Source organism: Babylonia areolata, chromosome 24 (genome assembly GCF_041734735.1).
Source record: "Babylonia areolata isolate BAREFJ2019XMU chromosome 24, ASM4173473v1, whole genome shotgun sequence".
In the NCBI taxonomy this organism is placed as follows: domain Eukaryota; kingdom Metazoa; phylum Mollusca; class Gastropoda; order Neogastropoda; family Buccinidae; genus Babylonia; species Babylonia areolata.
The window spans coordinates 16,751,527-16,764,026 of NC_134899.1; the positions used below are offsets into that span (position 1 = coordinate 16,751,527).

A 12,500-nucleotide genomic window follows, 5' to 3' on the forward strand; every position below is an offset into this window, starting at 1 on the left:
ATCAGGAGAATGTCCGGCTTTTAGAATCTGGTAGGACTAGACGTTTGATGTGGGGTCGTTGTTTGATTTTCATTGATTATTATTATTGTTGTTGTTTTGTTGTTGTTGTTGTTATCATTGACATTATCATTAGCATTATTTTGATGATGATGGTTATTATTATCATTTAAAAAATATAACCACTTAGACATGTTCTTGTCATTGTGAGTGTGTGTGTATGTGTGTGCGTGTGTGTGAATGTGTGTATGAAGGTGTGTATGTGTGCGTGCCTGCGTGCACGCGCGTGTGTATGTATGTATGTGCCTGCGCAGGAGCGTCAGTGCGCGCTTCAAGTCGACAGACATCCCTGATAAACCCTGGCTTTTAAGATTACGTAATCACTAATGTGTAATGTACCGTACACTGTCTGGGTCTTATTGACCTCGTAATTAGAATCCATCTGTTTTAAAAGTCGTAACTTACACCACAGTCCCCCACTCCCCACCCCTCCTCTCTCTCTCTCTCTCTCTCTCTCTCTCTCTCTCTCTATCTATCTATCTTCAGTCCCCCCCCCCCCCTCTCTCCACCATACCCCTACCTTCATCTCGTTTTAATTCTACTGTTCCTCCTCCTGCTTCTCCTCCTCCTCCTATTTCTATTACTACTAATACGACTACTACTACTATTACTACTACTACTACTACTATCACCAAACTTTTTTCTTTTTTTTCTTCTTTTTGTGGAAGATTGAGTTGTGAGCGTCGTTTCGTTCGTGCCTGACGATGACAGCCGGCGATGATGAGGCGGGGGAATTGGCTCTGAGAGATGGGGGAGTAGAAAGTATTGGCACTCTGGCGCAAGTGAGATATTGCCGTAGTTAGTCACGTACGTTTGTCGTCAGTTTCTTGGAGAGGAGGAGGAGTGGGAGGGGGTGGTGTGTGTGTGTGTGGGGGGGGGGGGTCTCTTAAGAGAGATGGGACGTTGGGAATTGAGGTGGAGGGAAGAGTGGAGAGGGGGGGGGCAGGGTGCGGAGGAGGAGACCGCTACATGGTGGGGGTGGAGGTAGCGAGAGAGAGTGAAGGAGGGAGTAGGGGAATAGAGAGTCGCTGGAGGACTGAAGTTGTAGTGGTGGGGGGGGGGGGATAGGAGTTGGGGAGGGATGAGGGTGTAGGGGTGAGGGTGATGTTTTGGCCTGGTGGTCTCAGAATTGGCCTTGTCAGCGGTTTCTCTGTCTGTCTCGATTTTGTCTAACTGTGTCTGTCTGTCTGTCTGTCTGTCTCCCCCCCTCCCTACCTCCTCTCTCTCTCTCTCTCTCTCTCTCTCTCTCTCTCTCTTTCACTGTCAAAACAAACGCCGCTCCAATTACATTTTAATCTTTAGGTTGTTTAAGTACGGAGTTCTCTTCCTTTTTTTCACTCTCTTCCCCTCACCCCTCACCCCCCACCCGCTCCCCCAACTCATTGCCCCCATTTCTCCACACACGAATACACTCTCTGTATTACATTTTAATCTTTCAAGCGCATTTCGACTTCCATCCACCTTACTTCTTGAGAGCTTTCCAACTTTTGGCCACATACACTCGCGCGCGCGCGCGCGCACACACACACACACACACACACACACACACACACACACACACACACACACACACACACACACACACACTCACTCACTCACTCACTCACTCACACACTCACTCACTCACTCACTCACTCACTCACTCACTCACTCACTCACTCACTCACTCACTCACTCACTCACTCACTCACTCACTCACTCACTCACTCACTCACTCACTCACTCACACTCACACACACACGCGCGCGCGCGAGCTACACTGCACGGCACTACACTACACTGGACTACAATACAATACAATACAGTAGTAACACTACACTACACCATACGTCACTACAAACTGCACCACATTACATCACACTACGTCACACTATAGTATAGTTATATGCAAAATGGTGAACTACGCCCCCAGAAGACTGTAAAATATAAAATTAGTGTTTGTATGCTATCTTCCAAAACCATCATTTCATCCATTGAGACATTAATTTTTTTTTTTTTTTTAATAATAAAATGGGTGGCTTTTCTAGCGCTTCGGAGCAGTTATAAGATGGATGGCTGTGTCTGGCCGATACATTGTACTGTCTGCTTGGCAGTCCACTTCATCTATGAATGGTCACAGTGAGATAGGTCTGGTGCCACTGTTCAGCACAGTAGCCATCTGTTGTCTTATTCACTGATGCTGTTATCTCAAACACACAGACACACACACAGACACACACACAAGCACTCACACACAGACACAGACACACACACACACACACACACACACACACACACACACACGGAGAGAGAGAGAGAGAGAGAGAGAGAAAGCGCGGAGAATAAGAAAACGGTTAAAGGAAAATATGGACAGTATGATTACTATCACTGTGGCGCGTTTTCGCAAAAGGGATCACACGACAGACTGACTTTAAGAAAAATGCAGTGTACTGGTAAGAGAAGGAGCAGCAGCGGTAGTTGTAGCAGCGGTAGCAGTCTCAGTTGTGGCAGCTGTTGTTATTGTAGAAGCATAGTTACAGAGAAGTGGTAGTAGTGGTAGCAGTCTCAGTTGTGGCAGCTGTTGTTATTGTAGAAGCATAGTTACAGAGAAGTGGTAGTAGTGGTAGCAGTCTCGGTCGTGGCAGCAGTTGTTGTAGAAGCATAGTTACAGAGAAGTGGTAGTAGTGGTAGCAGTCTCAGTTGCGGTAGCTGTTGTTGTTGTAGAAGCATAGTTACAGAGAAGTGGTAGTAGTGGTAGCAGTCTCAGCTGCGGTAGCTGTTGTTGTTGTTGTAGAAGCATAGTTACAGAGAAGTGGTAGTAGTGGTAGCCGTCTCAGCTGCGGTAGCTGTTGTTGTTGTTGTAGAAGCATAGTTACAGAGAAGTGGTAGTAGCGGTAGCAGTCTCAGTCGCGGTAGCTGTTGTTGTTGTTGTAGAAGCATAGTTACAGAGAAGTGGTAGTAGCGGTAGCAGTCTCAGTCGTGGCAGCTGTTGTTATTGTAGAAGCATAGTTACAGAGAAGTGGTAGTAGTGGTAGCAGTCTCAGTTGTGGCAGCTGTTGTTATTGTAGAAGCATAGTTACAGAGAAGTGGTAGTAGTGGTAGCAGTCTCAGTTGTGGCAGCTGTTGTTATTGTAGAAGCATAGTTACAGAGAAGTGGTAGTAGTGGTAGCAGTCTCAGTTGTGGCAGCTGTTGTTATTGTAGAAGCATAGTTACAGAGAAGTGGTAGTAGTGGTAGCAGTCTCAGTTGTGGCAGCAGTTGTTGTAGAAGCATAGTTACAGAGAAGTGGTAGTTGTGGTAGCAGTCTCAGTCGTGGCAGCTGTTGTTGTAGAAGCATAGTTACAGAGAAGTGGTAGTAGCGGTAGCAGTCTCAGCTGCGGTAGCTGTTGTTGTTGTTGTAGAAGCATAGTTACAGAGAAGTGGTTGTAGCGGTAGCAGTCTCAGCTGCGGTAGCTGTTGTTGTTGTTGTAGAAGCATAGTTACAGAGAAGTGGTAGTAGTGGTAGCAGTCTCAGTTGTGGCAGCTGTTGTTATTGTAGAAGTATAGTTACAGAGAAGTGGTAGTAGTGGTAGCAGTCTCAGTTGTGGCAGCTGTTGTTATTGTAGAAGTATAGTTACAGAGAAGTGGTAGTAGTGGTAGCGGTGTCAGTCGTGGCAGCTGTTGTTATTGTAGAAACATAGTTACAGAGAAGTGGTAGTAGTGGTAGCAGTCTCAGTCGCGGTAGCGGCGGTTGTTATTGTTGTAGAAGCATAGTTACAGAGAAGTGGTAGTAGTGGTAGCGGTCTCAATCGCGGTAGCGGTTGTTGTTGTTGTTGTAGAAGCATAGTTACAACAGAAGTGGCTGCAGCAGTAGCAGACCAACTTGATCAATAGGCATGATACACAGATACAACATCAATGCATAATTTGTCACATTAAGTGGATGTAACTTCTCTAGGGTATACGACGTTGGCTGCGACCGTGTTCAGCGACGCGGGATAACGAGCCACGCAGAGACTTGACGACCAATGGGAACAGCACACTGTCTGTCCTAGGTCGTCAATACGGATGCCAAAGCCGAGTCGGTTTCGATCTCTCCTATCTTTTGGGGATGACCTGTTGACCAGACCCGTCTGGTCAGTGTGTGGGTGACCAGCCGCAGGCCAACGAACCCGCACGCGAGTAGTGATACATTTCAGGCGCAAATCGAGAAGAGAGCTAATTCCGATCGACTTGCTGAAGAAGAGAGAGAGAGAGAGTGGGGAGGAAGCACGACGACAAGCTTTTTTCTGCTTTTTTTTTTTTCTTTTTTTTTTTTTTTTTTTTTTTTTGTTTGTTTGTTTTGTTGTGTGTTTTGGGGTTTTTTTTTGAGGGGGGTTGTTGTTGTTTTTGCTTTTTTTCACATATACATACGGAGTTGATTAAAAAATACTTGTCATAGTATCACAGCTTTAAAAGCCGAATTTGTGAAATGGATATCGCTGGTTTTTGTTTCCCCCTCACATCTAGAACGGCTGCATTTCCACGAAAAGAAAGGTACACATATATACCCAACAAATTAAACCTTGATGACGCCAGACGATATCATTTTCGTTTCTGGGCCGATTAATCGCTCATCTTTCAGTAAAAACAGGTCGGACAGGAAAAAAAAATCCACTGTTTCATTTTTAGCTGCTGGTGGCTTTCAGTAAAAACAGGTCGGACAGGGGAAAAAAAATCCACTGTTTCATTTTTAGCTGCTGGTGGCTTTCAGTAAAAACAGGTCGGACAGGGAAAAAAAATCCACTGTTTCATTTTTAGCTGCTGGTGGCTTTCAGTAAAAACAGGTCGGACAGGGAAAAAAAATCCACTGTTTCACTTTTAGCTGCTGGTGGCTTTCAGTAAAAACAGGTCGGACAGGAAAAAAAAATCCACTGTTTCACTTTTAGCTGCTGGTGGCTTTCAGTAAAAACAGGTCGGACAGGAAAAAAAAATCCACTGTTTCACTTTTAGCTGCTGGTGGCTTTCAAAACATGTAACCCTCAGTGTATTGTGCAAATCACCTCAACTGGCCATTGCTTCTTTCCCACCAGAAACACTTTCAGAAAAGGATAATGACCAAAAAAAAAGTCCTAAACTGTTTCATTAAATACCTATAGACTCGTGTTTTCGCCGTTGGTGGGCTGCACCTCCCACGTTCACTCGTGTTGATGGAACTCCGAGTAGGTTTTTACATTAATGACCATATTCAACCTCGCCAGTAAGGCGGCCACACTCTATTTTCGGACTGTGCATGTTTGGTATGTTCGTGTTTTCATAAAACACCGAACACTGATATGAATTACGGGTTCTTTAACGTCCACAGCTGATGTTCTGCATACATGTAATACGCACGAAGGGGGTTATGGTTCTGGCAGGTCTGCACATAATGGTGACCTAGGAGTTCGGAAAAAATAGACACTCTTAATCCACCAGACACACCCGGGATTCTACCCAATGAGAAGGCACCACCTCAGTATCCTGGTTTCAGTATCCTGGCAAATTGTGTTCAGAACCCTAGGATTCGAAGTCCAGTGGTTTAACCACTGGCCTGTTACTGCATCTGTAAATTAAGACCCACCCCCACCCCCCACCCCCCACCCCACCTCCCACTCCCCCACAAAGAAGGTTCGTAAACTATTTACAGGCACCAGAACAGGAGAAAGCTGTTTCGTCAATGAGCGCCCCCAGTCAGGGATGGCTGTTTCGTTTCAAGGGAATGGTTCGTCAGGATTCCTGATCCTAGTTGCCAATAACTTCAAGGGGAACTCTTGATGTGAAGCGTGGTCTGTTTTGATGTTCGCAGTCTTGCTTTGCTCTCCCGGACACCCAGGCTTTGTTCGAACATTCGTTGAATCTTTTGTGGCTCTTTTTCTGTGACTTGCACGCCGGCCCTTGCTCGTCAAATTGTTCCGGAGGTTGTTGGTTTCATTGTAAAATGCCATCTATAGGCACTGTAGAAGGGATTTTTTGTTTTATTTTGGTTTTAAGTCTTTCGTTGATATCGGACAGAAGAAGGAGGGAAACGGGGTTGAGGATGAAGGGAGGGGTGGGGGGGTAGCGTGGGAGTAGGTGTGAGTGTGTGCGTGTGTCTGTGAGAGAGAGAGTGAGAGTTTCAGTTTCACTTTCTCAAGGAGGTGTCACTGCGTTCGGACAAATCCATATACGCTACACCACATCTGCTAAGCAGATGCCAAACAGCAGCATGACCCAACGCGCTTGTCAGGCCATGAGTGCATGCTGATATATTTGTTTACTTATCAGAGTAGATTTCTTTTACATGATTTTGCCAGAGGACAACACATTTTGTTGCCATGGGTTCTTTTTCAGTGCGCCAAGTGCGTGCTTCACATGGGACCTTGGTTTATCGTCTCACCCGAATGACTGGACGCCCAGTTTGATTTTCCAGTCAAACTAGGGAGAAAGGGTGAGAGCGGGATTCAAACCCACGCCCTCACGGACTCTCCATATTGGCAGCTGAGCGTCAACCATTCTGCCACCTTCCTCCTTGAGAGAGAGAGAGAGAGAGAGAGAGAGAGAGAGAGAGAACTGTAAGAATGTTTACTATAGCAGTTTATTATCGAAGTCTGCTGATTTCAGACCGAAGACTAACGTTCACAACGGGGTCCTTTTCTTGCTTATCAAGAAATATAACAAAAAGAAAAAACAAAACAAAAAAACAACAACTGTGAACTGATTTCACTGTACTAATGGCAGTGCCATATTCTTTCATGTAAAGCATTAGATTTGCTCTGTAGAAGGGATCGGACTGGGCGCAGCTCTGATGTGCTGATAATGCCATTTTTCTCTCCCTTCTGGAAGGGACGCCTGCGGAGATGGTTTGATGTGGCCCTTTTTGTCAGAATTTTGGCAGGCTGTCATTTTCCCTTTCTGTGATCATCTGTTTAGTTTGTATAACTTTATGCCTGTCCCTCCCTTTATGCCTATCCCTCCCTCAGCCTCAGTTCTCCCTCCCTCCCCACTCTCTCTGTCTGTCTGTCGGTCGGTCTCTGTCTATCTGTCTGTCTCTCTCCTTCCATCTCTCTGTCTGTCTTGGTCCTTTTCTGCGTCTTTTTTTTTCTTTTTTCTTTTTTTTGTGTGTGTGTCTTCCATTCTACCCCCTCCCCTCCCTCCCCCCGCCCCCTCTCTCTCTCACTCCCATTCTCTCTCTCTCTCTCTCTCTCTTAAACTCTCTCTCTCCCATACCCTCTCTCTCTCTCTCTCTCTTAAACTAACTCTCTCCCATTCTCTCTCTCTCTCTCTCTCTCTCTCTCTCTCTCTCTCTCTCTCAGTTTCTTTTCTGTCGTTTTTCTGTGGTTTGACTGAGGATCAGGACAAAAACATGTCGTTGGTTTAATCTCTTTGCTTATTTGTTTAATGTTTTATTGCTATGATGTACTCTGTTATATGTTTTGTGATTTTACCTAGCATTTTTCTTGATCTGAGAGATACTTGTTGACCAGAAACTTGTTTTTAACCACAGTTCTAAAGCTGCATCTGAAAAACAGGTGGCACTCGGTCCGGACTTATTTTGAGCTCATAACATGCTTCGGTTTGGGTTGATGCCTTTTGTAGGCTGAACGTGTGCACACACACACACACACACACACACACACACACACACACACACACACACACACACACACACACACACACACACACACATACAGAGAGAGAGAGAGACAGAGAGAAAGAGAGAGAATGATATAAAGAGTACTGTAAAACGTTAATATTATTAATCATCCAGCATGGGTCCGTCATTCTAGCCAAAACACCCCTCACTGCTCCCTCGTCAAACAGCGAGAGGAAGATGAGAAAGGCCATTGACTCATTCATTCATTAAACACCGTTGCACTCGTTTGAGATCTTCCCCCGGAGCAAAGGAAGTTCGTGGGGTGATTTGCAGGCACCGGAGCAAGGAGAATCTGCCTATAACTAAGTATGAGCGACCCCCAGTCAACGATGGCTGTTCCGTTTCAAGGGTAAAAGTTCGCCTGGCTTCCTGCTCCTGGTTGCCAATAACCGCAAGGGGAACTCTTGATGTGAAGCGTTGGTCTGTTTGATGTTCGCTCTGGCTTTTGCTCTCCGGAGCATGTATGCTGCAGGTTCTGTTCTGTTCTGTTGGTTCCTTCGGCCCTTTTCCTGTGGCTGGTGCGCTTGGCAGGGCACCTCTTCCTTGCTCGTCAAATTGTTCTGGAGGTTTGTCGGTTTCATGGTGGAGTGATCATCGGCCGCTTGTAGGAGGAGGGAGCAGTTTGGAAGTCTGTGGCGCTGATTTGCTGATATTGCCCCTCTAACCACCCACCCCGCACCCCATACCCCATCACACACACACACACCCTCAACCACGCCGCTCTCCTCCGCCAACTTCCTAACCCTCTACTCTTTATATTTTTCCTCTTGTACTTCCGTGGAGGGAGGCAGGGTGAGGCGGTTTGAAGTGGCCATGGCTGTCTGAAGTTTGGCCGGCTGTCATTTTGCTTTCTGTGATCGTCTGCTTGCGTGTAGTTACGGACCCTTCTCTCTCCCCACCCCCTTCTCTGTCCCCCCCCCCCCCTCTCTCTCTCTCTCTCTCTCTCTCTCTCTCTCTCTCCCCTCTCTCTTCCTCTCTCTTTCTCTCCCTCGCTCTCCCTCCTTATCTCGTCTGTTCTCTCCGTCTGTCTGTATCTCTCTCTCTCTCTCTCTCTCTCTCTCTCTCTCTTTCGCTCGCTCGCTCGCTCGCTCTCACCCTCCCTCTCTTTTTCTCTGTCAATTAAAACAATCCAATCAAGCCAAAAGCACTTTGTCAATCCACATGGAAATTAACTTGCGCAATCACAGGCTCGTTATAAAGACAAATATAAAATTATCATGATCGTGGACACCAAACAGAGAGATTAAATTCTTTCTCGTTGTCTCTGTCTCTGTCTGTCTGTCTCTCTCTTTCTCTGTCCCTTTCTCCATCCGTTTCGGTCGAACTTGTGTTCCTTTTCATTCACCGCCTCCGCCCAATGGCAACTCCTTGCCATAGAGATTAAGACACTGCTTGTCCGTTCCCTGCTTCAAAAACAACCACCAGACTAATGTGTTCAAAAATGTCTTTGATTCATTGTTGTATGTGTGTGTATGCATGCATGAATGTTTATGTGCATCCGCACATGCTTTGCTATGTTTATATTGTGAGTATGTGCTTTTGATTCATTGTCTTGTTATGAATGACCTGCATGTTTTGATGGATGGTGCAACGTAATGTATTGTGATTTGGAACATATTGTGTTATAAAGGGCTTTGTGCGCAGTCATTCGAATATGCGCCGTGATTATGAATAACCATTATTATCATTATCATCATCATTAGTATTATTAGTGGTGGTGGTGGTGGTAGTATTATTATTATCATCATCTACTTACCATCCTTCCATTCTTCCATTTCTCATCCCATCCCCCACCCTCCACCCTTCCACAGCTATCACCTCCCATTCCCCCTCGCAGAGCTGAGCAGCAACACACACACACACACACACACACACACACACACACACACACACACACACACAGAGGGAGGCGGAAAATTTATGCAAACAGCCACCGTTGTCTTGTGGTGACATTACTAACGGAGGGTGATTTGCTTTGTGTCAACAGATACGAGCGGAGAGTCGGTACCATGAGGGGATAGATAGCATCAGACAAGACAGGACCCGGAAGAGGCCAGCCAGGGCCACGCTCAGCCTCCTAGCCCTCCACACCCCCTCTTTCGTCTCCCTCTCCTCTCCTGTCCTTCCTTTTTTCTCCTTGACCCTTACTTCACAAACCCACCCGTATCTCCTCCTTCCTCCCACGTTCCTTGTCTTCTTCTTCTTGTCAATCAAAAAAAAAAACAAAAAAAAACCACGAAGCTACTGGTCGATCCCTTGCCAAGCTTCCCACCTCCTCCCCCCCACAACCTCCCCCCACCCCACTCCCACCCCCAAGCCCCCACACACTACCCACAGAAAAACATGTCTTTTCTCCGCCCCTACAACGACGTCTCCTTCACCCGCGCCGCGACCCTCGTCCTCTTTCTCCTCCTCTCGCTGACGCCGTTCAGTCCGCGCGGCGCCCGCGGGCAGGACATCTCCGTGGTTTACTCCCTGGACGAGGGGCTGCCGGCGGGCACCTTTGTCGGCAACGTGGCCCAGGACTCCAACCTCCGGGACCTGGTGGGAAGCGAGGCGGAGTTCCGGGCCCTGACGTACAGCTTCCTGGCCGGCGGGGGCGGGGGCGCGGGCGGCGCCAGGAACTACTTCCGGCTGCAGAACGACTCGGGCATCCTCAGCACCCGCCGGGTCCTGGACAGGGAGGCACTGTGCAGGTGAGTGGAGAGGGAGGGGGGGGAGGGAGTGGGATTGGGGACGGGTGGTGGAAGGAAGAGATGAGTGGGAGATCGGTTGGGGGGGGGGGTGGGGGGAGTTATCTGTTGGTATAAACAGTTGGTTTTTGGTTTTCGTTGTTCTTCTTTTTTTGTTTTTGTTGTGTGTCTTTTTTTTGTTTTGTTTTGTTTTTGTTTTGTTTTTTTTGGGGGGGGGTTGTTGTTTTTTTGGGGGGGTAAGGGGGGGGGCGTTCACAATTCACCACATAAAAATAAACAAGACAACACGAAAATCTTGTACAAAACTAGGACAACAGGAAAATGTCAAACAAAGTCCTGTCCACACACACACACACACACACACACACACACATTTTTTTTTTTCTTTTTTCTTTAAACTGACTATAGATGATCACAGCTAAACAGAAATCTGATCATGGATAAACGATAGTGTTCTCAGTTGTAAGAGACGTCGTAATGGAAAGGTGTGAGGGAGAGGAGGGGGGTGGTGGGGAGATAGCAGTTAGGGGAGGAGGCACTTTCAAGTTTCAGTTACAAGGGAGCGTCACTGAAAGAGCGCGTTGACTGGACGATGTATGCTACTTTATATCTGCCTTAGAAAATAACATAAGATAAATATTTTAGAAGGTGGTTAGGCTACGGAGCACATGCTTTAACTTGGCATAGACCCAACGCGCTGGTCACGGCCTTGAGAGTCTACCCTAAGGTATGTATAACTGAAACGAAATAAACTGTACAAAGAAAGAAGTAGGCGCATTAAAATGTGATAAAGTGAAACATGCATAGAAAGCAAATAATTGAAATGAAATGAGAAGAAAAGGAGAGAGAAAACAAAGCAATTTGATTGCTTGTAGGCCCATGACTCGTAAACTCGATATCCATATAAAACAGGTAAAAACAAGGAAAGTGTTCGTACTCTGTTCGTCATTTGATCATTGTCATGATGAATACACCCCCAAACTGAACGTGACAGATAATATCGTCTTTAGAGCCGCAGCCAGTAATTGATACAGATGTATGCTTCTTAACGTATATGCAGCTTGTATATTATCATCTTGGCCTTTTGACGAAGAACAAAAAGTTGTATCGAAGTTTGAGGGGAAAAGGAAAGAGAGAGATATGGGGAGAGATGAAGGGAAAGAGGGGGGTGGAGGAAAGGAGAAAGAGAGACAGTGGGAGAGAGAGAGACAGAGAGTCGTTTCTTTATTGAGGGCAAAACAAACAAAAATCTCAAACAAGATTTGTTCACATCATTTCTCTGAGTTAATGAAAAGCTGAAGAAGGAAATAAAAGCCATATAAGAACGAGAAAATAAATCCAGTACGGACGGAGAGAGAGAGAGAGAGAGAGAGAGAGAGAGAGAGAGAGACGGATATTAATGGTTCATTCATTTAGGGGACAATCCTCTAGAGGGAGAGAACAAGACCAAGAACAGGTGGTTGTTTTGTTTTGTTTTTTTTTGTTGTTGTTGTTTTACAAACGATTTAGAAGCCCATCAATCAATGGGGAAAGCAAAAACGATGTGAACGTACATTATCAAATAGAATAGTTTGAAAGAGAGATTGGGTGAGGGTGGGGAGGGGAGGTGTAGGAGTGGAGAGAGAAAGAGGGAACAACAATTGTGTTTTACAGAATGTTTCAGAAACCCATCAATTATGGAGGGAATATAAATGATGTGAATACGCCTCATAAAATCAGAGATTTAGAGGGGCGAGCAAGAGAGAGAGAGAGAGAGAGAAAACGAACAAATGAACGGAATATTATTTCAATAAGGTAACAGTGTGAGCACATTCATTATGCTTGTTTACATCCGGCCATCCGGGAAATGAAAATTGGAGCCAAAATATTCACAACAGTAACGTTAACAAAATTGCATACGCAACAGATCATCGATAAGTATACATGTTTATGTACAATACCATAATGCTATAAGTAAATGATAACAGGGGCGAGGCGGAGAGGAGAAACAAGATTAGGGAAAGGGAAAAGTAAAGAAAGTGGGGGAGGCTGACAAACAGACAGGCATAGTGAGATACTGACAGAAAAAAAAATAGACACGGAGAGAGACTGACAAGGGAGGCATCAATATAATAACAATACATGGTTTGTTGTCATCAGACA

The 12,500-nt window shown here is 45.9% G+C and overlaps 1 protein-coding gene across 3 annotated transcripts in view; it reads left to right on the top strand.

Annotated features, from left to right (window-relative positions):
* Positions 1-12,500, top strand: part of LOC143298773 (protocadherin-7-like) — a 275,058-nt gene that overhangs the window by 183,620 nt on the left and 78,938 nt on the right. For all 3 annotated transcript variants that reach the window (XM_076611722.1, XM_076611724.1, XM_076611725.1), the window contains one exon: positions 9,653-10,361. In XM_076611722.1, the coding sequence (XP_076467837.1) occupies positions 10,009-10,361 (353 nt within the window). In that variant the 5' untranslated portion in view covers positions 9,653-10,008. The remainder of the gene's footprint in view (positions 1-9,652; positions 10,362-12,500) is intronic.